Below are 26,883 nucleotides of genomic sequence, written 5' to 3'. Positions count from 1 at the left end.
TGGATGGATGGAGACACACACACACAGGGATGGATGGATGGATGGAGACACACACACACAGGGATGGATGGATGGATGGATGGAGACACACACACACAGGGATGGATGGATGGATGGACACACACACACACAGGGATGGATGGACGGACACACAGGGATGGACGGACACACAGGGATGGACGGACACACAGGGATGGACGGACACACAGGGATGGACGGACACACACACAGGGATGGACAGGCATGTCTCACCCTCGGCTTATACACGAGTCAATAAGTTTGCCAGTTTTTTTGGGGGTAAATTGGGGGCCTCGGCTTATATTCGGGTCGGCCTATACTCGAGTATATACGGTATGTTATGTATATTGTCAGCTGCAATTGTATTTATTTTTTGTATTTAAATGTTTGTTTTTTTTTTTTTTTTATTGTACTGGCTTCCTTTGAAAAAAGACTAGTGAAAGCATTGCAAATTGCTCTGAAATGCAAATGCGGCTTTGCAATGTTCCATTGAAAGGAAGTGATTTGAATTAAAAACAGGTGTAAATATGACAAGTTGTATTCCTAAAAACTAAGCACAGTCTGAAAGCAAACTCTCTTTAGCCTGTCCTGTTTAATTTAACATGTCTTAGAGAAATGTATAATGTACTCCAAAAGTCAAATCCACCTTCCTGAGCACATCCCTCCAACACAAATGGCTTAAAGCTGTATTAAACCCAAAAAGAAGCATTTGTTATATTGCAGCTTACCAAATCTTAGATGTGATGGCTGCATTAGGTGTCTTTTATAGGCTTTCTATTTTGCTGTTACTGATTTATAAAGAACAGTTTGCTGTAACTGATTATAAAGTGTGCTCTGGAGTTTGGCTACAGTTTATTAGTGCATGTGAATCTAATACATTCTACACCCTGTTCTTATTTCTCCAGCGTTATGGCTCACTTAGGCTACTTTCACACCCAGGCACTCAGTCCTGCAAGCAGCATCTTTGCAGTGCTTTAGGCAGCACCACCAAAGCACAGCGGGAGCAGCGTTTTGCGGGCATTTTTAACCAGTTATTCGACTGCTAGCGGGGTTAAATGCTCCATGCTGGTGGGCGCAAAGCGCAGCTAAAACGATAAAGCACCGCTAAAAATAGGCGCCCCAGTGCGAAAATACCCTAGGGCCTTGGTGTTCCGGATTATGGGCAGAATCGCCACAAAATGCGGGATGTACCTGCGATCCCGTTACTTTCAATGGCGCCACAATCGATTGTCGCCCACAAAATGTTGGGACACCTGGTCTCTGGAGCTTGGCTTTAGTTTATTAGTGCCTGTAAGGCTAATACATTCAACGCCCCCGTTCTCATTTGTCCAGAGTTATGTCTCACTTAGGCTCTGTTCACACCTTAGCGTTTTGGACCGCGGACGGCTGCAGCTGCATGCATCAGACAGATATAACCATTTAAAGCCCACAATGTCACATGACAGTGTATGGTGAGCAAGTGTTTAATACTGCTTTATTCCTCAAGGTTTTACTAGAGATCTGGAACAGAAGAAAAAAAAATGCTAGAAACCCAAGCCCTAAAGCATATTCTGTTTTTGAGACTTGCTAACCTTTTATGAAGTATATGCTGACTTATGTTTCACAAAGGTTTGTTTTGGACCAGAGTAGTGCTGCACAACATGCTAGCTCTTTGCTTTTGCAAAAACCTGTTTCTGTGATAAAATTTTCACAACATGGTGCTAGCGAGCACAATTCAGCTTGACCTTGTTCTTAGATCACACTCTGCATATTTTTCTCTGGTTTGAACAGCCAAAATCTGTGTTGATGCAGTTTACTGCAGATGAGGTCTTTACTCCCATTAACCATTTCAGCCCCGGAAGAATTTACCCCCTTCGTGACGAGAACACTTTTTGCGATTCGCTACTGCGTCGCTTTAACTGACAATTGCACAATGTGGCTCCCAAACAAAATTGACGTCCTTTTTTTTTTTTTTTCGCATAGAGCTTTCTTTTGGTAGTATTTGATCACCCCTGCGGTTTTTATTTTTTGCGCTATAAACAATAAAAGCGACAGTTTTGAAGACGCATTTTTTACATTTTGGCATAATAAATATTCCCCCCCCCCCCCAAAAAAAATTCTCTGTTTAGGCCGATTTTACGTTTTCTTATTTTTGGTTAAAAAAAAACGCAATAAGCGTTTGGTTTGTGCAGCTATTTTTATTGTGACTGCGACAACATAGCGGACACATCGGACATTTTTAACACATTTTTGGGGCCACTGTCATTTATACAGCAATCAGTGCTACAAATGCACGGATTCCTGTGTAAATGACACTGGCAGTGAAGGGGGTTAACCACTAGGGGGCAGTGTTAAGTGTATCCTGGGGAGTGTTTATCTGTGGGGGGGGGGGGTGGCTACGTGTAACTCGTCACTGATCTCTGCTCCCGATGTCAAGGAGCAGAGATCTGTGATAATGTCACTAGGCAGAACAGGGAGATGCTTGTTTACATTAGCATCTCCCCGTTCTCCCTCTCCGTGAGGCGATCGCGGGGTATCCCTGCCGGCGTCTGCCTCTTAACGGGCAGGTACGGGTACGTTAGTTTGCCTGTACAAGCCCTTCTTCTGACGTTTATTGGCATGAGGCGGTCGGTAAGCGGTTAATATAATCGTATTAGCACACAGTTTCTCTTTCAGGTATGGTCTAATATGTTGACTACAGTAAATGTGCAAGGAAGGGTATGCGAACACAAGAAGCAACGCCCAATATGCACTGGAAAGTGCAGTAAACCATTAAGCCTAAAGTTGACAACCCATGTCTTGCAAGGGCCCTCGTACAGATTGATTTCCATAGTTCAATTTGGTCCCCATATTACATTTTCAATACATTTTAAAATACAGTGATTGTATAGTCAGATTGTAACATGTATGGTAAGGTTAAGGCTCTGTTCACACCTAGGCATTTTGTTTTCAGGCAGAAAGTTGCACGATTTTGGCTGTGATTTTGTACAGGTCAAAAGGTCACCAATATAAAACCGAAAACTCCTAATCTGCCAAAAAAAGAAGCTCCTGTACTTTTTTGAGCTTCAGGCATTTTGCTTCAGATGACAAAACACTCAGATATGAACAGGGGCCATTGAAATGAATGGAATTTGGCTTTGTGGGCATTTTTAGAGCTGAGGCTTACTACAGAAAAATGCCCAGAGAACGCCTAGGTGTGAACAGAGCCTAAAAGCTGTTTCGGCTACAAAGAAAACAATGTATAGCGTAGAGACAAAAGCTGGTTGCTGAATTCAACAGATTCACATTCTTTTTATAGATTTAAAATGGTGTAAAAATTGTGTGAGGGGAATAAAAATACATAGCTTACACTTCAAAAATGTTTAGCCGCAATTCACATATTTTATAGCGTGTCAGGTGTATGCATGTTTTCATGCTTGGTGCAGCCCATTGAGTTGGGCTGCCCTAAGTGTGAGAAGCGTGGCAAATGAGCACAAATGTATTTTATTGTATTTGTTTGTTTTTTTGCACAGCCGTCCAACTTGCTTGCTGCATTTGGGGTGCCATTAACGAATATTATTTCAAGCGTGACGTGTTTTAGCACAGTTCGTGAATGCGCAATTTTGTGCATGTTCATGTGCTACTGTTGTGTAAATGCAGTCTGAATAAATCGGTAGATATGTTTTTTTGGAATACCGGGGGGGGTGGTTTACCTATTTCAAGTCAGTATTTTCATGATAGTTCAGCTTGGTCAGCATTTTGTTTGTGGTGATATTAAAGGCAATGGTTTTTTTTTTTGGTTTTTTTTTAAATGTCATACTTTACCTGCTCTGTGCAGTGGCTTTGCACAGGGCAACTGTGATCCTCCTCTTCCCAGGCCCCCTGCCAGCGCTCCTAGCCCCTCCCCCTTACCGAGTTCCCCCAGAGCAAGCAGTTTGCTCTGGGGGCCCCCAAGCAGGTTTTGTTCCTTGGCCACTGCTCTACGTGTCCATTCAAACAGAACCGATACTTGGCCCGCCCCCTCTCTACCATACTCTCTCTGTCTCTGTCAGCAGCAGAAGCTAGGGAGAGTCCTTGCAGAGTTGAGGCTCTCATGCACATCATTGGATCACAATGTCTTTAGAACTGCTTTAAAACCGGTTTCATGTTGAGCAAAACAAAATCTAGCATCTAGTATAGTTTCAATATTTTTTGCTGATGTTTGGCTATCTGGTTGCTGTACTACACTTCTCTTTGTACTGTATTGATTAGTGTTGCACACATGTACTGATTGCAGGCCTTGATAAGAAACAAATGATTAGAAGTCTAATACGATTGACATTTCTGCCTCTCCATTTAAGGAAGCAGCACTGCTTGTCTAGTGATTCTCGATAGAACAAGTCATCGATTACACACAGCAAACTTGGGTGATTCTGGGTTTCTAGTGGTACGAGCAGGAGAAGTTGTGCATCGGTCAGACGAACAGCAACATTACTTCAACACTCCATTCCAGTTGTCGATAGCACCGCCTGAAGCTGAGGGAGTAGTTCTTAGTGACAGGTATGTATCCTGTATGTGCTATAGTTTTTCTAGCTTCTTTGTGTTTTTTTGTTTTGTTTTGTTTTTTTAACAGCACTTTGTAACATGCATCCAATTTTAATAACATATTCAAAGATTAATGAACAGACTATAGTTGCCAATTTCCTGAAAAACTGGTTCAGCTTACCCCCAACCCCTCCTTAAGCAGCATTTTTTTATTCGTTTCTCCCTTTTGTGTTGGGGTGTGAGGTAAATGTATTTTTGCAGCTTTGCCTTGATATTGGCAGACTCCCTGAAGTTTACCAATTGTTTTTATATCTATAAACCCTGAATACAGCCAATGTGATCAGAGACTAGTAGCTTACAGGCTGCCCCTTTTCTGCATAAAAATCAGTGTAAATTATGTATTTAATTCCGATGCATGAGCAAGGCTTCTATCTGACCTCTCGTTTCCTTAGCACAGAACACTGGGCATGTGATCAAAGTGGTCTCATGTTGCTTTCACATCAGTGTAAAAAGAAATTCCAGCAGCACATAGTGTCCTTCCAAAAGGAAAGCAGCTCCACACTTGGCAGCAAGCTCTCTTTTTAATGGGAGTGTACAGATACCAGGCTGCTCATAGGGTGAGTGGGAGAGCTCAATCACATGAGCAGACAGCATTGGCACACTGTGCACATTCAGCAGGAGCTTGACCATTGAACTGAACCTTGATTTGTAAGTGACTATGTTTTAATAAACAAAAATGTTGGACTCTAAAGCAAATTTTTTATATATAATATATATATATATTACACACAGTGCGTCCGGAAAGTATTCACAGCACTTCACTGTTTCCACATTTTGTTATGTTAGTTTTATTAAAACGAATTCAATTCATTATTTTCCTCAAAATTCTGCAAACAATACCCCATAATGACAAAGTGAAAGCAGTTTGTTTTGAAATCTTTGCAAATTTTATTAAAAATAGAAAAAGAAAAAATTACCGTACATAATTATTCACAACCATGACGCTCAAAATTGAGCTCATGTGCATCCTATTTCCACTGATCATCCTTAAGATGTTTCTACAATTTGACTGGAGCCCACCAGGGGTAAATTAAGTTGATTGGACGTGATTTGGAAAGGCACACACCTGTCCGTATAATGTCCCCCAGTTAACAGTGCATGTCAGAGCACAAACCAAGCCATGAAGTCCAAGGAATTGTCTGTAGACCTCCAAGACAGGATTGTATTGAGGCACAGATCTTGGGAAAGGGTACAGAAACATTTCTGCAGCATTGAAGGCCTCGGTGAGCACAGTGGCCTCCATCATCCATAAATGGAAGACATTTGAAACCACCAGGACTCTTCCTAGAGCGGTCTGCTCGGCCAAACTGAGCGATCGGGGGAGAAGGGCCTTAGTCAATAAGGTGACAAAGAACCCAATGATCACTCTGGCAGAGCTCCAGTGTTTCTCTTTGGAGAGAGGTGAACCTTCCAGAAGAAGAAAAATCTCTGCAGCACTCCACCAATCAGGCCTGTATGATCAAGTGGCCAGACAAAAGCCACTCCTCAGTAAAAGGCACATGACAGCCTGCATGGAGTCTGCCAAAAGGCACCTAAAGGACTCTCAGATCATGAGAAACAAAATTTTCTGGACTGATGAAACAAAGATTAAATTATTTTGCCTGAATGGCAAGCGTTGTCTGGAGGAAACCAGGCACCGCTCATCACCTTGCCAATACCATCTCTACAATAAAGCATGGTGGTGGCAGCATCATTCTGTGGAGATGTTTTTAAGCAGCAGGAAATGGGGGACTAGTCGGGATTGAGGGAAAGAGGAGTGCAGCAATCTACAGAGACATCCTTGATGAAAACCTGCACCAGGGCACTCTGAACCTCAGACTAGGGCGAAGTTTCAGTTTTCAACAGAACAATCACCCCAAGCACACAGCCAAGATAACAAAGGAGTGGCTATGGTACAACTCTGAATGTCCTTGAGTGGCCCAGACTTGAACCTGATTTATACCTCTCTGGAGCCATCTGAAAACGGCTGTGCACCGACGCTTCCCATCCAACCTGATGGAGCTTGAGAGGTCCTGCAAAGAAACTGCCCAAAAATAGGTGTGCCAAGCTTGTAGAATCATACTCAAAAATACTTGAGGCTGTAATTGGTGCCAAAGGTGCATCAACAAAGTAATTGAGCAAAGGCTGTGAATACTTATGTACATGTGATTTTTTTATTTTTTTTTTTTTTTTTTTTTTATACATTTGCAAAGATTTCAAACTAACTTCTTTCAGGTTGTCATGAGGTATTGTTTGTTGAATTTTGAGGAAAATACATTTAATCCATTTTGGAATAAGGCAGTAACTTGACAAAATGTCAAAAAAGGAAAAAAGTGAAGCACTGTGGATGCTTTCCAGATGCACTGTATACAAGGCTATAAACTTACAAAATTAATAGTAATGGGAATTGGAGGTACTAATACAAACTATGATTTACTAAAGTGTCCTTTTATTTAGTCCTTTTATTTATTCTTTTCTTTTATTCTCTTAATAGCCCTGATGCTGCAGACAGTAGTTCATTTGATGTCCAACTTGGTGACATCATTCTTACAGCCACTGATGGACTTTTTGATAACATGCCTGACTACATGATTCTTCAGGAGTTAAAAAAGTTAAAGGTATGCCATACCAATAAAATTTAATCCTATCTACTTGTATGTACTTTTTTTTTGGGGGGGGGGGGTTGAGTTCCAGACTTGAAATTTTTTTTTCCACTGCAATTTGTATTATGATGCTTTATTTGCATAAGAAAACTGGACAGAAAACGGTTACCTTCTGTAACACAGCATGTTGATCCAAAAGGCAGCTGAAGCTATAGCAAATCTTGACCTGGCCTAAAAAATTATTTGTACTGAGCCTCACTACTAGTTCTTTAAAGTGAACCTGTCACAAGCCTAATGCAGCAGCTCATGCCAAAAGTGCTATGTTTGAAGATTGCGTAGCTCTTGTACTATTTATTCCCCCATTTATTTCATAAACGGGAAAGCTATCATTAAATAAACTGACTATAGAAATGCAATTCTCTGACTTATAAGCTATGTATTCGTTCCAAGACGGTTGCCTTGCACTGAACTTGTGTGGCACGACCCTTAGGCCAAGTTTACACAGGCCCGCAATGTGCATTAATGTGACCTGCCTGGTTATTTTTAAAGCCTGTTGAAATGAGAAGTAATTTAACATGCTGCTTGTGTGTCAAACATTGAAACACTCCATCAGAAAGACAGACATACCGATTCCGTGTAAAGTGATGGGCCTTTTTGAGCCAAAGCAGTCTTGGGAGCTATGAGGGGAACCATTTAAGCCCCGGACCATTTGGCTGGCCGAAGACCAGACCACTTTTTACGATTCGGCACTGCGTCGCTTTAACTGACAATTGTGCGGTCATGCGACATGGCTTCCAAACAAATTGGGGTCCTTTTTTCCCACAAATAGAGCTTTCTTTTGGTGGTGTTTGCTCACCTCTGTGGTTTTTATTTTTGCGCTATAAACAAAAAGAGGGACAATTTTGAAGAAAACGCATTATTTTTAACTTTTTGCTATAATATTTTGCTATAATATCCCCAAAAATATATAAACCTTTTTTTTCCTCAGTTTAGGCCGATATGTATTCTACATATTTTTGGTAGAAAAAAACGCAATAAGCGTATATTGATTGGTTTGCGCAAAAGTTATAGCGTCTGCAAAATAGAGGATAGTTTTATGGCATTTTTATAAACTAGTAATGTCGGCGATCAGTGCGATTAAAATTGCATCGATTACTGTAAAATGTCACTGGCAGTGAAGGGGTTAATGTGTATCCTAGGGCGTGTTCTAACTGAAGGGTGGGGGGGGGGGGGGGTGGGACTGTATAGGGAAACTAACAGATCGCTGTTCATACTCTGTATGAACAGATGATCTGTCTGTTCACTGCTCAGAGAACTGGAAACTATGTGTTTACACACACACACGGCTCCCGGTTCTCTGTGTGGATCGAGACTGGCCATTTGCATCGGGTCAGGGAGCGGGTGGCGGTTGCGCGCTCCCTAGTGGCCGTTTATGCTACCGATGTAGCATAATGGCGATTTGCGCAACCGAGCCATGCTGCCTCAGTACAACTGCGGCGGCTGGTCGGCATGCGGTTAAAAAAAATCTTTTTTTTTTTTAAACAAAAAACTGCCTTTGATCTTGATGTAGCTTTCCCTGAAGGCAACCACTGCTCATGCCTTTGTTCATTTTGAATATACTTTAGCAGCAAGAGAAACGTTTAAACACTGGCTATGTTGCCTAGCAGATGTGCTTGGACAAAAACTGCAACAACATAGCAGGAATGTCCAGTGGAAAACTTACGTTGGTTTAAAACTGCAAGAAAGATGTGGGGGTAGGCAGGATATTTAAAGTGATTTGTAAAGCTCTTGTTTGTTTTGAACCACTTCAATACCAGGCACTTCCCCCTTCCTGCCCAAGACAATTTTCAGCATTCAAGGACATGTCGCACTTTGAATTACAATTGCGCAGTCATGCAACACTGTACCCAAACTAAATTTTTATTATTTTCTTCCCACAAATAATGCTTTCTTTTGGTGGTATTTGATCACCATTTCAGTTATTTTTTGTGCTATAAACAAAGATGCCGTCAATTTTGAAAAAGGAAACTGATGGGCGGCACTGGATAGGCACTACTGACAGACATTAACGAGTGGCATCTGTAGGACACTGATGGGCATTCTCTGTGGGGCACAGGCTGGCAGGTGATGGGTTTCACTGATAATCACTGTGCTTATTATCAGTGCAGACCTATACCCCCCACCCCCCCCCCCCCCCCCCCCCCAGACGGGAAGAGCCGCCGAATGGTTCTCCCTGTCAGCGTGAACAGAGGAAAGCCGATTACCGGCACTTCCTGGTTCATACCATGATCATCTGACTGGTCACAACTGTTCCCGTGGTAAGAAGCCTCTATCAGAGGCTCCATACCACGATCGGAGGTGCCTTGTGTCAGACCACGATGCGTGGGCCGGCTTATTATCCTGACGAATTATCTTGAGGGATATGAAGTCCGATCAGGATAACTAAACCGCTTTGCCAGCATCGTATTTCTATATGACGGGTGCCAAGTGGTTAATAACAAACCTGTCATGCTTACCTCCTCCTGCGCAGAGTGGCCTAGATCCTTCTTTTCTGGGTGCCCCCCCCCCCCCCACCCCCGTGGTGCTGCTGGCTCCTCGTCTAGCGCTCACAGAGACCAGCTTTCCATGGGGGTACTCGTGTGGGCAAGCTCCCGTGTCCTACTGCACAGACAGCAGGACTCGACCCCCGCCTCCCTTGTCACTGGATTTAATAGCAGTGGGAGCCAATGGCTGACGGTGCTGAACCTGTTTTTTCACTTTGTATTATGGTTATACGGCAGGCCGCAGTTGGCTCTGCAGTGTGTTTACTTTTATGATTTCTTTGACTACATTGATCTTATTCGTCCATCACGATTACACTAAGTTCACTTTTGGTTAAATAAGCACTATTGTTTGGTGTTTAGGTGAAGACACCTCTGTGGTGTTTACCAATTTTTAATTTGTGGGTTTATTTTGATTGTGTGTTTGGTATTTTATATAACTATATCTAACATACTCAAATTTTATAGGGGAAGAGTTCTATATCATGTTAGTGGATAATATATCCCAAATGCCTCTTTAACTATTTTGTAGATCGCTCAGCTCTACATTACTCCCCCCCCCCCCCCCTTCTTTTGAGTTGGGAAGATAGGGAATCACCCCCTTCCGAATAATGCTCTAAATTAGAACAGCGCGACACCAATTCACCCTCATGATATATCAAATGTTCTTTGCATACTTTGTTGTGTTTGAGTGTTGGAACCAATCTACAGAGATAGTGGCTTCAAGTCTCAAAGTTCAGTAAACCCACTATTTCTTTTTTGTCAGTCTTCTAATTAATTCTGGGTCTGGAGGAGAAAACTAGATACGATTGTTCGAAGTCGATGGAAAAAGGAGCATGAAAGTGTAATAGGGACTATCTGAAACAAATTATAGAAACTTTTTTGGTAGGATATCCACAATTTATTGACCAAGATGGTGGAAGGAATGCTCAGTTGAGATCTGTTTTGGTCATATGCGAAGTGTTGTCAAGTCCGTTGGAACTTTTCACGCCTAGAGATTTTATCTAACAAGGTTGATATTTGAATGGATAGGAGTAAGCTTATTGTGAATTTTCCACATAGGAGAGGGGAAATGTTCATCATGTCTGATTTAGCAAGGGAGATGCTTTGAATAAATGGGTTATTCGCAGGGCCGCTGCTAGATGCTTCATTGTGCAACCTGGCAGGAGTCATTGAAAATGTAGAAGGGATTCGTAAGACTGACGTCGGTCCTAATCCTAGCCGATAGTGTGAAGTATTAGGCCCCTTTCACACATGCGGACGATATGTCCGTATTTCATCCATCCGTTTGCGGATGAAATACGGACATGCATTCATCCCTATGGGATAGCGGGTGTCTGCGGATGCTCATCCGCAGACACCCGATTTCGTCCGCCTCCGCAACAGTCCGATTCTGCAGACGGAGGAAAATCCTATTTTTCTATCCGTCTGCAGATCGGACGAACACGGACAGACGGTCCGTGCTCGTCCGATCCCCATAGAGGAGAGCTGACAGGGCGGTCCCCGCACAGTGTGCGGAGACCGCCCTGTCCGCAGCCGGCTCAGCGGGGACAACGGAGCGATCCCCACTGAGCGAGCGGATCTTCACGGGGCGGATCATTACTGATCCGCCCCGTGTGAAAGAGGCCTTAGGCTATCATTTTGGCAATGTTATCTCCTAGATTCAGTTGAGTGAAAGCATTTAAGGAATTGGCTGCTAACTCTGTCAAATGCCTTTAGGACATGGTCAGATTTTTGTGCAGTTTTGTGTTCAAGTTTTGTTTTATATTATCTTTGGCTGTTCTGACAAACCCTACCTGATCTGTGCGGATGACAGAAGTTATAATAGACTAGACATTTTAGGCTCCATGCACGCTTGGCTTAAAGTGCTAGTTCCCTTTGCAGAAAAAAAACAAAAACGCTAAATATAGAGCATTTTCTTTGTACGAGGTTTAGTTTAGGAGGGTTTTGCATTTTTTTTATTTTTTTTTCTGCCAGAGAGCTCCAATCAAATGCAAACCAGAAGGGTTTTTTCCTGCCTCTAAACTTTGAGCTCAAAATATGCCTGTAATCCTAATGTGCATTGGATAACATTGAACTGTTTCTACAAGCAGAACACACAGCTCATGTAGAAGTAGCGATTTTTAAGCCAGTGTGCATGGAGCCTTAGGCTCGGTTCACACAGGGGTGACTTGTCCAGGCGATTTCGCCGCCTGACAAGTCGCGCTCCGTTCTGTACTACGGAACCGTTCTAATAGGAGCGACTCAAGTCAACTACTTTTGCGGCGACTTCAGGCGACTTGCATTGACTTCTATACAGAAGTCGTTTTGCAAGTCGCCGCTGATCGTGTGCTGGTCGCGGCGCTGCAAGTCGTGCCGCCCGCTGTGTGAACCGAGCCTTAGTGTAAAGCTTGATATCCCCCATAAGGGTACTTGCACACAGTACTGATGTTTGAACATCAGTATTCCAGGCCAAAATTTCTTGTTTTTTTATTTATTTATTTTATTTTGCAAGTGTTTGCACATACACAAGTAAAATCAATTCTAGCTCTCGGAATGGAATTTTAATCTCCTTCAAATTAACATTTTATATGGGTATTTGTGCATATTGGCACTCGTACGCACATAAAATACTAGCAACTTAGGTTTTTTCTTCTTATGTATACACAATGCAGGTTTACATGCTTGTACAGGGACATTTAAAACAATGGGCTGCATTTAGATAGGTGAGTTTTTAGGCAGCAGTGAAGTGAAGCCTTGAGAATAGCAATGAGTCTATAGCTGTCAAGATTAGTGTTGTCTTTTCCTGGTTACAATTTTACAGAAATGTTGGTAAGGTCTGCGGTGTCCGAGATCACATTGTGCATGTTTAGTAGGATAGGGATGAATTTTTAGGCAAATGTCATGAGGGCCAATGAGAGCTGCAGAGCTGGATGTGTGTCTGTAAATCCAGGAAGTGAACAGGCAGCAGTTTCAACTGCCCACAGTTAAAATGGATGCAGCCAGACTTGGTGGAGGGAGAATTCTGTAGCATATTTGGCAAGTAGAGAATCAAAGTATATTAAAGGGGGTCTGAATACTTTCCGTCCCCACTGTAATGTTTCACTCTGTTATATTGCAGCCATTTGCTAAAATCATTAAAGTTAATTTTCTTTCCTCATTAATGTACACATAGCACCCCATATTGACAGAAAAACACAGAATTGTTGACATTTTTGCAGATTTATTAAAAAAGAAAAACTGAAATATCACATGGTCCTAAGTATTCAGACTCTTTGCTCGGTATTTAGTAGAAGCACCCTTTTGATCTAATACAGCCATGAGTCTTTTTGGGAAAGATGCAACAAGTTTTTTTACACCTGGATTTGGGGATCCTCTGCCATTCCTGTCAGGTTGGATGGTAAACGTTGGTGGACGGCCATTTTTAGGTCTCTCCAGAGATGCTCAATTGGGTTTAAGTCAGGCCTCTGTCTGGGCCATTCAAAAACAGTCACCGAGTTGTTGTGAAGCCACTCCTTTATTTTAGCTGTGTGCTTAGATCAACTACACTTCATTTTATGTGTCTTCAGAGAGCTCCTTTTTTGCGAGCAATGGTTCCTATCAGCTCATTCCTCTTATGAAAAGTAATCTTAAAATGTTAGAAGATGCTGAATCAAAGTAGATCTAAAACACAGCTCCAAACTCATTACATTAACTGGACTCTAGATGTGCAAACTACAGACTGAAAGTTTTGGGGTTCACTTACTTTTTTCCACGTGCACTGTGAATGTTTACGTTAATGGCCACCCATTGCACACGACCACGCAACAAATAATATGACTACATTTTAGTAACCGCTTTATAATAATACAATACCAGTGTTTACACATGGTGCTGGTTTGTTTTTGTTTTTAATAACATTTTTAATTTTCTTGCTGTAGATAACATCTTAGAATTATATTCATCTTTTATCTGTACAACATGCTTTGAAAGTACATGCTTCTAAAAGTCCTTTTTTCTTTCTGCTTTGCCTCCAGAATGCAAACTATGAAAGTATACAGCAGACAGCCCGCAGCATTGCAGAGCAAGCTCATGATCTAGCCTACGATCCCAATTACATGTCACCATTTGCACAATTTGCATGTGATTATGGACTGAATGTCAGAGGTAAGCCTGGGATTTGATGTTCAAGAAGCTTTAATCATTCCAAATATACATGTGACTGTTTCATGATTTTACCACTGAACCTGATAATTTTACAGTGTTACAAAACAAGCAGTGTATAAAATCAAACATTTTCATTAATGAGGCAAGTTGTACTGTCCATGCCATCTTTTTTATTTTTTTTATCTCATATAGCCAGCACTCGAGGCTTTAGAATTCCTGTATTGGCTCTTCACATACAGTGCCTTGAAAAAGTATTCATACCCCCTTGCAATTTTCCACATTTTGTCATGTTACAACCAAAAACGTAAATGTATTTTATTGGGATTTTGTGATAGACCAAAACAAAGTGGCACATAATTGTCAAGTGGATGGGGAAAAAAAATCTGAAAAGTGAGGCGTGCCCCCTTTACTCTGATACCCCTAATTAAAATCTAGCGGAACCAATTCCCTTCAAAAGTCACCTAATTAGTAAATAGAGTCCAACTGTGTGTAATCTCAGTATAAATACAGCTGTTCTGTGAAGCCCTCGTAGGTTTCTTAGAGAACCGTAGTGAACAAACAGCAGAATGAAGGCCAAGGAACACACCAGACAGGTCAGGGATAAAGTTATGGAGAAGTTTAACCACTTCCATACCGGGCCTATTCTGGCTCTCCTCTCCTACATGTTTTTGCTAGAAAATTACTCAGAACCCCCAAACGTTTTTTTTGTTTTGTTCCATAGACCTCAAGATTACACAGACATTGCTTCAAGTCGCGTAACTTTTAAGGTCGCGCAAGTATGAATGGGGCCTTAGGGTTCACTTGTCTGGAAAGAGACCTCACACCCACCAATTATCATTTGGCTAAATAAAGTAAAAATCAGATCTGTAGTGTAGATCCCATGGCAGCCTTCAATTTCTTAAGAACAGTTCCACAAAATGCAGTCCTAATGATTTAGATTTTACTCTTTACACCTGAATACCACACTCCCCAATGGCAAGCTTACAGGTTACCTCTTTCTTTGCAATGGAACCACATCGACTTCCACAGCACCCAGTTTTCTCCAGGTCCTGTTGCACTTCAGGGATCCAATCATAAAGCTGCCACCAACAAGCCAATTAGATTCTCACTTTCCCACACCCTCCTTTTTACCCTCCCCCACATTCCGTCCCCACCCACCTTGGACCTCAACCCCCATTTTTTTCTTTTGTTAGCCTACTTCTTTTCTTTCTTCTCTTCCTGAATACTCTTATGTCTGAGGCCTGATAGAGGGACAATCCTTCCACATTTAGCATTCTCCCTTTCTGATGGTCAGGATTGCAGTCAATAAAAGTTATTGGTGCAAAATGACATTGAGTCCAGGCCCTTGTTTTATCATAAAGGCATTCAAGCATCCTATATTGATGTGCTATTTATTTTTTCTATTAAATTTTTTTTTTTCTTCTGTTATTTAACATAGAAACAATCTGCCACACCTCTGCAGCACAATGGAAGACAAAGGTGATGCATAGGAAGTGTAGTGCAACACAAAACACATGGAGCGTCAGTAATGGGCGCAACTCGTATGCCTCCAATGATACGGAATGAATTGGAAGTTATCCCACAGAAAGCATTAAAGTAAACCGCATTAGAAAGCCAGACAAGGACACATCATATCTATCCAGTTGTACCGGATTGTGTCAAACTTGAGTAGGGTGTTACAATTTATTCATATACATATCAGAAATCTAGTCCTCTATAGAGTAGACGACACCCATTAAGACAATTGACTTTTGAGCAATAAAAAGAGACCTTAAATGAATGCAGGCCTAATGTCTGGTAACATCCAGCGGTTTCTGTTGAACTGACTGATGTTGCCTGACCTTCGGCCCGTGTGTATGGCAGCCGGTCCGACAGAAGATGGCTGTCTGGTCGGATTGTGACGACCGGCTCACAATCAACACTCTCGGCCAATGGCTGACAATGCTGATTGGTGTGTTCAGACAGAGGGCCGGCCCCCTCACCAGAACAGAAGGGGAGATTGCTGTACTAACATCAGATTGTTAGTGTAGCTGCTGCAACCTGAGCTGTCTGGGGGTTTTTTTTTTTGTTTTTTTCATTCAACCCGCCGAGTTGAACGGAAGAAAATTAGTAGTATGTACCAGGCTTAAGACTGTAGGTGAGAGGTTAGGATTGAAAGCATTAGGCTCAATATATCCTAGGATGCATAAAGTGGGGTCTGTAATCGGGGCAATCTCTCATATAGAGCAGGGTTGTCCAAACTTTAAAAAAAAAAAAAATAGAGGGCAAGATTTGATGAAATGAAAATGCGTAAGGGCTGACCATTTTGCCTGACATTCTTTGAACCATTAAAATTCGGTCTAAGTGTGCTTGTCCGAGCACTAATACACTACCCAACATGAATTCTCTTGCCTTTGTGCCAGTGTGTGGTGAAGAGATGAGCTCTGACGTGTTATTTAGCTATACCGTATTTATCTGCATATAACACCTTTACTTTAAGAGGGATGTTTCAGGGAAAAAAATATACATGTATACCTGACAGACAATGTGAGAGATGTTTTTCGCCCTTTTGTTGCTATTTCTATTTTTTGTAAAACCCAATCTAAACAATATAAAGAGTAGAGGACCCCCTTCCCACCATGTGTACATTGACGCCGTTTGCACCGCCTGTGTTTTATATAAGAATGCGATTTGGTTTTGAGCAGTCATTTCTCAAGTTGAATAAATGAGATACTCACATGTACACATAAACGCCTATTGTGCAGCAGATATTGGCTAGCCTCTCACTCCAGAAATGAAGGAATCATTGTAGGATTGATTACCTTTTAATTGAGAAGCTGTAAACTATTTTAACACATTTTATTTACAATTTTGGGAACTGCAGCTTTTCACTAGCGCACACGGAAATGGTGCTTACCAAGAACTTCAAGGGGCTACAGCAAATCAATGAGAATTGTGTGTTGAGTTACTTTTAAAAAGGAGGAAAAAAATCTATTCAAGTATTCTTAACCTAAAAGATTCTGTTGCTCTCGGCCTCCTCCAAATTAATTTTTATTTTTATTTTTTTAATCCAGCTTTCTGTTGGCACTAGTTAGAACTGTTAGAACTAGGGGATATGGTATTTTAGTGTTCAAAGAGCAGTACACATTACTGCAACTAATGTGCGCTGCTTTTGGCAAACAAATGGCATTGAAGGAGGTAAAATGCGAAGTTCGGCTGCTTACAGATAAAGTTACTAGGAGGCAGAAAAACGCAGAAGAAAACAATTTCATGAAAAATAGATTACAGGGCCATTAAGTAGCAGATGTGTATGGATTATCTTTGCAAACTGATATAGTTTAGTGTCACTTTAACTGTCTATACGCTACATGAGTGTTCATGTATGTTTTATGAAATGTTCCCAAATACATTTTGAGACTGTTCCAGTAAACATTTTACGTGCTGGTATGCTGACCCGAGGCTGTTGTAATAACCTCACATGATACTGACAGTTAACAATGTTCACTAACCTTTTTTAAATGTTTTATTGCAGGAGGAAAGCCAGATGACATCACTGTTCTTCTTTCGATTGTAGCTGAATATACAGACTGAGATGCCTGAAACATCTGCTACAAATTTATTTTTTATTCCTGTACAATCCTAGGACTAATTATGTATTGCACTGTATCCTGCTGGCAGGACTGCAATTTACTTTCAGTGTATTTTCAAAGGCCAGTTCTGAAAGCAATGAAATGCTGTCCACAAATGAAGACTGGGGTCTTCATAGGAACCACTACTGTCTAATGCTTAGGTATTGCTTACAGAAGAGACTTGCCTCAAATGCTATATTCCACTTCTAGTCTTAATTGCATGCTTTGGGGGTGTGTAGGCACATACATAACAGTGTGTTTGTTTGCCTCATGACTTGTGTGCTGTGCAGCAACAACACTGAGCCTTATTTATCAGTTATTTCAACTGTATTGCCCTAGTGCAGTGATGGCGAACCTTGGCACCCCAGATGTTTTGGAACTACATTTCCCATGATGCTCAAGGACTCTGCAGTGTAGTTGAGCATCATGGGAAATGTAGTTCCAAAACATCTGGAGTGCCAAGGTTCGCCATCACTGCCCTAGTGCAACCCACTTGATCCAAATGTACATGTTGCGGCTGGCGTTTTACAGCACAGTGTAACTTTTGGAATGTTGCCATAGGGAAATACAGACCGTACAATGTTCACAATTTTTCAATAAGTGAAGCTCACTACTGGGCTGTATTATGTAAACTGGGACAACTAGAATAAAAGTGGAGTTGTTGCCATAACAACCAACCACTTCATGTTAAGATTACATTCATCAAGTTGCTGTGTACCACTTGACCAGTTTTCCTAACAGTCCTTATGATCAAAAACCATTTCTGTACCAAAGGTGATAAGTTACACTGGGATCGTAAGCTCTGAATAGTAGGCTGCACCTCAGTTACCAAGGAATAAGGAAACCTGCATGAAGAGACACACTGCAGCATCTATTGCTGATGTCCTTGTATAGATGTTAGTTACCTGACTGCAATACTTTCCTTAACTGACCTGAAACGAGCATGCGGATCGTAAAAAAGCGTGTAAAGTCTCAACTCCAGATCAGAATAATGATTCGGAGTCATTCACAAAAAGTATTGAAGCTATCGGATCAGCATGACAGGCAGTGAGCTAGTATTTCTAAGAATAGGTCATCAGTAGCAGCCTCCACGCATCCTCAGTACAGACCTTCTATAAAGGAAATTTATCAGAATAAAAACCTGGGAGCTTTCATTTCACTAGTCTTTAAGGTGTTTACTCCTGGACTAATCCTTATTTTACTTGTGGGTAACTGCTACAGAACAAGCATGTGTACATCTGGCATCGGGACACCGTACAGTAAATGTTCTTCTCCCAGATCCACGATTCATTTAGTAAAATAAGGATTGTGATAACAGCCCAAAAATATGCACTTTCTAAAACTAGTGATCAATGGCAGTTCCATATTTCTGTCCTGATTGGTTCCTTTAAGTTGCCTTGCTAATTTAGTAAGGAATGCAGACTGTACAGCAGGTATGTGGTCAGTGTTCCTGAATATATGCACATATGACACGCACACGTCAATTGTCGATAAGTCAGTGAGAAGCCAGTGCACTGCAGATTAACTGCACCACTGCATAAGTGTGTGTGACCCACCATGTGCAGATTCAATCTATACATGTTGATTTTTGTAAAAAGCATTGTTAATTTTATGGGAAAAAAAATTCTGTGCTTTTTACAGTAATGTAAAGTGTTATATTGCCAAAAAGCACACTTGGAAAACCTCAAAAGCTATTAGAAATAGTTTTCATGTTTTATATTTTGATCGATTTCATGTTTAAGTTGAATGAAACTTCAATTTGGCCATCATCCTAAACCACATGACCTTAGCTAGAAACCTTTGATATACTGAATTGTTGTACAATACACAGAGTTCCTTCCAGTTTTTATTATGTAATCGCTAACTTAACTTAAAGCCATGTTTATATATGTGTTATATACAGATTTGTATATAATATATATTTTGGGTAACATTTAGTGATTGTGCAGTGAAGATGTATTTGTCACTGATCTCTTCGGAAGTAACTTTATCAAAATATTCTTCATGGATTTAAGATTGGTTCTCAATTATTCTTTGACTGTACCTTCATTGCATTTTATGTGCTGCGTGTGTGTTACCTCATATTGTACATATTTTTTTTTCACGTTTGTGAAATTGTACTGTATATTTGCATACCCATGTCAAGCTCTTATTTAAACATGTTGTTTTTAACATGTACCATGTACATGTAATGTTGCACATCATGCTTGTAACAGGCATTGATTTCATAATGATGAGAGGTTCGTTTGCAAGCAGTCAAAAGAAAAATTGTGTTCTCTTGCTAATGTGGTATGTTGTCCACCTGAGGTCACATTAAATGACTTCTGATATTGCCTTAACTGCTGAAAACTTGATAAAGCAGCAAAAACCAGCATATGAAATCACAAAGAACATGGTTTTTACATTTCTTTGGCTTTTTAACAAGCCTTATAATTCTCATCTGGATTACTTATTAAAAAAGAGAAAAAAAAAAAGTTTGCCCATTTTTTTGTGTGCCTCATTTTCCCAGTGTAGAATAAAGAAAAACTGAATTTATGTATTTAGAGAAAGATCAATTTGGGTTTTTTATGGTGAAGTATTTTAACCATGAATCAAATGGCACAGTGCATGTAAATGGTAGTTGAGGTTTTTTCTTGTGAGTAGATCCCAGTTTGTTGAATAGAGTTTGTATTGATGAACCACACAAAGTATTCAGAGAGAAAGAGAACGTTATTCCAGTTATTTTCCTACAAACTTCTGTATATCAGAAATCCCAGCTGTATGTGGCAGCCAATCACTGGGAAGGTAGTAAGTGGCTTTGAAGACAGTCGTTTTCCTATCGCCACAGAACATGCTGATTCTCTATAGTGGGGAAAGCAGAGGTATCAGTCAGCCGAAGGCAACTGCAGATGGAGAGTCCAGATATTCTGGGGGCTATAGGGAAAGCTGCATGTATCACTGGGGTAGGGGACATAAAGTGTGGAGTCCCCAAACAAATTTAGCAAAAGGTGGCGTTGACCAGTGTATGGGATTGCTATAGCTGCCACTAGTGATTGCACAAAAAAAAAAAAAAAAAAAACAGGCTGGTTGTATGGAATTAAATTAATAGAAATTTGTCTGGTTCCTGCTGAACTGGATGAATTTTGATCTGTCTTTGCCTGGCTAAAGCAATCTGGATGCAAAGTGGTCACAGAAGCTGCAAATCATGCTCTTGCGTACTGTTCATTTTATAGCCATTAATTGGCTCTAGGGTGTGGCAGCAGTATGTGAGTCACAAATGTTACTGGCCCAGAATTACGAATGCTCTGCCAGATAAAAATACTTCTGTATTATGTAAGCAGTAGTAGTAAGAGCCATGATAAATATGCTCTTTAAGATCAGCAACCAGCTAGAAAAAGGCAATCTCCATTTCTAAAAATGTTAAGGCGCCTATATGACCCTTAGTACAACACTTAGCCCTAATTCACAGCTAAGTGTTTTATAGCTTGATGCTCAATAACCAAAATCGCAAGCTTTTAAATTTGTCCTTTTTCACACATAAGTGCTCAGGCATCTGTAGCCCAATGCCTGAAACTCAGTATTCATGAGCTACTTTTGATGCAAAATGAGGCTTCTTTTTTGGCTCTATAGACTTCAATGGGAGCATGTGAAAAATGCCTGAAAATGAAAAATTTTCAGCTTAAACAATCTCCTCCTCATAACTAGCTTTCTGTTGGCTAACAAAAAATGCTGAATAATGAATACGCCTGAAAAAAAACACCCAAAAACAGAAAAATCTCTGTAAATGTGTGAATGCAGCTAGAGGACAAAATCAGATGGGTGTTTTTAGCACAGCAACGGTCAACAGAAACATTTGTTGCTTTTAGTAGCTGATGTTGCCAATGTGCGCTTTAACCATTCAAGCAGAGTTTGCACTTCATATACCTGGCCAGCCTTGAATAACGCATTTATTTTCCCTCTACAGATTTCCTTTAAAAAGTCTTTCTGGGAGGGGCAGATGGATGTCACGATTTCCAATTCAGCAAATCCTTGTATTGAAAAAATAAAATACAACGCTTCTCCTGATTTGGCGGCGAAGCATTCAGGCAGACTAAAGTCAGTTCTGACAGTGGAGGGGATGTCGTCTGTACTGCTGCCAGGACATGGCTTCGCTCATCATATGTAGCTGATGCTACTCTACAGTATAGTACTGTGCACTCTTCAGCTGCCCCAGTAATGGAAATAGTTTCTCTGGGCCAGCTTGGCCCAAACAAACTAAAGTCAAACTAACCCTGGAATTCTACTTTAAAACAAATGCTTAGTCAGACAGAACTACCTGGCAAAGTATTTAAACACATGACTATATTGAATTTAAAAAGATAAATTCAGATGTTTGAGGTGTTTCACCCTCATGATGCCCTCCAGCACCCCCTCTACCTCAAGTTATTCAAATTCTCACAAGCGTCCAGTCCCTGCATTTACCCCCTGTGACGACTTAAGGTAAATTGTCAACTCCCCTACAGAAATCTCGGATATTTCACCTGTACCATGCAGGGACTAGATAGTGGATAGAGGAAGCATAGTGGTGGGAGTTGTGGTATTTAAACATCACATTTCCACAAAGATGCCATGAAGTTGAGTGTAACTTGCACATTTATCTCTGTTTATCTTTTATGTGGTAAGCCATTTCTCATGGGACCAAAATTTTACTATGGTTTTGTGGGTTTTGAGGTTGATTGACTAAATGTTTTTGTCATAAGTCCTGGAACTCCATAGCTTTGTGTATAGATATACAGACTATCACATGGCGAATAATTTTTAATTTTTGTAGTACCATCCTAAAATGGGTCTAGCATTATGAGCTACGGCCTTCAGTTAATGTATAATTACAGTCTTTTTTTCATCTGTATAGTATAGTTATGCAATCGGATGCATTCTTTTGCTTAGTCAGCTACGATACCTCTATTCACGTGTTCAAAGTTTGGAATAACAAATATTGTGGCTCTTAATTTCTCTCGCAAGAAACGCCAAAGACGTGAATATCTTTCCATCTGTTTATAAAAGCAATACTGTAATATAAATGCTTATTTTTACCATCACTTGTATGAAATCCTGCACTCTTAACATATCGATCTAGTCTCTTCCTTATAAAGCTGTCTGCGCACAAGTTATTTTACGAAGAAAAACCCATGCACTTACTAAAATGAAATGGTCATGTGATCAGTTGAAATGTTAGGTCTGTTTGAGGTATATACATATAGCTTCTTACTGGTGGAGATTTTGGTGATCTTGTGAATGTTGAGAGTAGAGCAAATAGAAAAAGGGATGTATAGCTACTATGCTGCTTTATCAGCATGTCACTACATAGTGTACAATATGCATAAGTGAGAGCGTGTGTTAATTTTTGCAAGCGTGCTGAATGATTGTAATGTAGAATTTGGTGTACTTGCGTGAATGACATTTTATGTTAAAGTTGGTTTCCCCACTGGGTGCATTTTTTTCTTTAGAGGGCTGGGATATGAAACGTGACCCTTTATGTAGGTAATTAAAGAACTGTGACTTGGCAAAGCTATCAATGATTGTGTAATTATTCAGTTATGAGACTGTCCAATTTCCCTCTTGTAGTCTGAAATCTTCTAAGATCTTAAGACTGTATGAAGTAGTCATTGGCAGCAAGGGTACATGAACCAAGTACTTTTATACTTGATTTTTTTTTTTAAATTCTATATACCATTGCTTATTTCTAAATGCAAATGTCTGCAATTCATGTATGATGTGTCATTTAAAGGAAACCTGTCAGGATGGTGTTACCTGACCCACTTGAAGATGTCACCCAGTGCATGAGGCACCCATTGCAGCTTCCTGAGCAGTGTACTCCTCTGAAGCATCATGCATGCATAGTGCTTGCTCTAAAACCAGTACCAGGTTCCCAGAGGCCTAGGCAGCCTCAAGTGTTGTATGGGAATCTTGGCTATGGTAGATAACAACATCCTGGCAGATTGCCTTTTAAGTCCTGAAGTAGATATGTAAATACATAACATGTAAACTGTAAGATTATTTAATAAATAGTATTTATATTAAAATGTGCTCCGTTTCCTATTCTGTTTACATGTATTTCTATTAACACCCCATATTTCTCTAGATATTCTGCAACCCCAATCCCCAAAGAGTTGGGACGCTGCGTAAAATCATCAAACACAAAATGCAATGATTTGCAAATCTCATAAATTTATTTATTTTTCACATTTAAAAACTGAAAACATATCAAATGTTTAAACTGAGAAAATGTACTATTTGAACCACTTCCATGCTGGGCCAATTCTGGCAATCGTCTCCTACATGTAAAAATCATATTTTTTTGCTAGAAAATTACTCATAACCTCTAAATATAAAATATCTATATCCCTCGTGGGGTCGCTGCGCGTATCGGCAGCCACACATTTCATCCTGTTGGAGATCCGTTTTGACACACTTTTCCAGACCAATGTCTCTTGCTTGTTTTTTTTTTTTTTTTTTAATTAAGGGATTAAACTTGGATGGGGAAAAAGGGACATGGGATGCCCAGATAACCATAATAAATACTCTCCTTTTTGCCCAGTTACCACAAATGAAGTTAATAAACTCCTCTCCACGGCCCACCTCACTACCTGCTCCCTGGACCCTGTCCCCTCACAATTACTGCTACCACCTTCCCACTCTATCCTTAACTCCCTAACCCACATCTTCAACCTCTCCCCCTCCGGCACCTTTCCTTCCCTGCTCAAACATGCACTGGTTACCCCCATACTCAAAAAACCTTCACTAGATCCCACCTGTTTGAACAACTTAAGACCCATCTCCCTGCTTCAGTTTGCCTCCAAGCTCATCGAACGACTTGTCCATGACCAAATGAGTCGCTACCTCATGGACAACAACCTTCTCGACCCCCAACAGTCTGGCTTCCGCCCACAACATTCTACTGAAACTGCCCTACTAAAACTCACCAATGACCTACTAACTGCTAAAACCAACGGCCACTACTCCATACTCATACTTTTAGACCTCTGCTGCCTTTGACACAGTTGACCACCTGCTCCTCCTCAGCAAATTGCGCTCCCTTGGCCTCTGCGATTCTGCTTTATCCTGGTTTTCCTCCTACCTATCTCAGCGCACTTTCAGTGTCGCTTGCTACTCCATCTCCTCTGCTCCCCTTGCTCTTTCTGTTGGGGTACCCCAAGGTTTTGTCCTTGGGGCCCCTCCTATTCTCGCTCTATACCTCTTCCTTGGGCCAGTTGATAAACTCCCATGGTTTCCAATACCACCTCTGCCGATGACACCCAGATCTATCTCTCTACTCCTCAGCTCACCCCCTCAATCTCCTCACAGATCTCCAACTTACTGAATGACATATCAGTATGGATGTCACACCACTTTCTCAAACTCAATCATTCTAAAACTGAGCTTGTTGTATTTCCTCCTTCATGATCCCCCCCCCCCGTGACTTTGCCATTAATATCAACAACACAACCAGTGGTCCCTCCACACACGCCAGGGTTCTGGGTGTAATCCTTGACTCTGACCTCTCCTTCAGCCCCTATATCCAATCACTGGCTAAATCCTGCTGCCTTCGCCTCCGTAACATCTCCAGAATTCGACCCTTCCTGACTGACCCACAAAGCAACTCGTTCACTCCTTGATTATTTCCCACCTTGACTACTGCAACTCTCTCCTTAATGGCCTATCCTTAAGCAGGCTATCCCCCCTTCAGTCTATTATGAATGCTGCTGCTAGACTAATACACCTCACTAATCGTTCCGTGACTGCTGCCCCTCTCTGCCAATCCCTTCACTGGCTTCCCCTACCCCACCGTGTAAAATTCTAACCATAACATACAAAGCCATCCACAACATCGTCCCCATCTACATCACCAACCTCATCTGCAGATATTGCCCAAATCGTCCCCTCCGCTCCTCCGAGGACCTCCTGGTTTCTAGCTCCCTTGTTACCTCCTCTCATGCTCGCCTTCAAGACTTCTCCAGAGCCTCTCCCATCCTCTGGAACTCCCTGCCCCTGTCTGTCCGCTCAGCCCCTACCCTTTCCACCTTTAGGAGTTCCCTGAAAACTCATTTATTCAGGGAAGCCTATCCCACACCCTCCTAACTGTCCCAGAGCCACCCCAATCAAATCATTCTCTGCAGCTATTACCTTTTGTACCACCACCCCCTCCCTTTAGAATGTAAACTCTACGAGCAGGGCCCTCCTGTACCTTTTGTATTGTACTATAATTGTGTTGTCCCCCCTATACATTGTAAAGCGGTGCGTAAACTGTTGGTGCTATATAAATCGTTAATAATAACAACCAATATTTCATTGAGAAGTATTCATTGAGTCTGGATTTGACAGTCTCTTCCTCTGCACATCTCCTCCAGCACACTACTTGAGATCACTTGCTTCACTTCACCGTGCAAATCTGGGTTCCTTTCTCCATTAGCACATGGCTAGGCCTCACTCTGAATAAGTCCTAACGTATTGCTAATAGCCCATTACAGGCAGGGGTCTGCAGTCCCCTTTGAGGTAGCAACCATTTTAGTAGAGAAGAATAAATATTTTAACGCTTGGTGGACTGCTGATCCCAGCACGTCTGATGCAAATCCTTCCAGCTCTTGTGGCTGCAATGACTTTACTCCAAAACACCAGTGTCTCTTCCTCTGGCGCCACATCCAACTCCTAGCATGTCTCGCAGAGCTTCACACTGCTTCTCAACGACTCCAGCATGGATCCCTCCTGAATGACTTGACGGGCAGTGCTCCCAACTGTCCTTTTTCCTGCTCCTGTTCCAGGGCACCTCTCAGTGACCGTGTAGAGAGGCTCTCTCCCAGCTCCTGAGCTCCAGGCCTGAGTTCACTCCCCCTCCCAGTGAGGTGGTTCCCTCAGACCACGACAGTCTAACACTCCATCATTCCGTTCTTTCACCTGACAACGTCTCCTACAGCAGGCTGACTGTGTGTGTGTGTATATATATATATATATATATATATATATATATATATATATATATGTGTGTGTGTGTGTATATATATGTATGTATATAGATTAATTCCTCGATTTAATTTTTTTTGATCGGTACTCGCCTCTCTGCTGTGTTCCGGGAGTTCCGTCGGAGATCTGGTGATGTCACTGGACTCCCCCCCCCCCCCCCCCTCCCCCCCTTCCCCAAGTGCCTCCATCTGCTAAGGAAGGAAAGGGGGAGGAGTCTGGTTATGGTCAAGTTCTGATTGAACGTACCGCGTATGAGCTATGCATGACGTCTCCCGCTGCTGCACTATGGAACTAAGAGTGTCAGCTTTACATGCTGTGTTTTTTATCATCTTTATGTGAGTAGTTTGTGTTTGAACACAAAAATTAAATCTTGTACTTAAAGAGGAAGTAAACCCTGATGGGTTTACTTCCTCCGTTTCCCTGCAAAGATAAAGCAGAATGGGCTACTATGCATCGCCCGTCCATCTTTCCGGGTATCATGGTTCCGGTGCT

At 41.4% G+C, this 26,883-nt stretch overlaps 1 protein-coding gene across 1 annotated transcript in view; it reads left to right on the top strand.

Moving 5' to 3' along the window:
* Positions 1 to 23,456, top strand: part of PPTC7 (protein phosphatase targeting COQ7) — a 63,904-nt gene extending 40,448 nt beyond the window's left edge. The window contains exons 3-6 of the mRNA XM_077462003.1: positions 4,317 to 4,515; positions 7,034 to 7,157; positions 13,678 to 13,807; positions 17,319 to 23,456. Coding sequence (XP_077318129.1) covers positions 4,317 to 4,515; positions 7,034 to 7,157; positions 13,678 to 13,807; positions 17,319 to 17,377 — 512 coding nt within the window. The 3' untranslated portion in view covers positions 17,378 to 23,456. The remainder of the gene's footprint in view (positions 1 to 4,316; positions 4,516 to 7,033; positions 7,158 to 13,677; positions 13,808 to 17,318) is intronic.
* The last annotated feature ends 3,427 nt before the right edge of the window (positions 23,457 to 26,883 follow it).

Source organism: Lithobates pipiens, unplaced genomic scaffold, assembly GCF_037356315.1.
Source record: "Lithobates pipiens isolate NorthernLeopardFrog02 unplaced genomic scaffold, aLitPip1_a1.2 Scaffold_3, whole genome shotgun sequence".
NCBI classification, from domain to species: Eukaryota; Metazoa; Chordata; class Amphibia; order Anura; family Ranidae; genus Lithobates; species Lithobates pipiens.
Note: the sequence above shows the minus strand (reverse complement) of the source record. Positions and strands in the feature narration are given on the sequence as shown.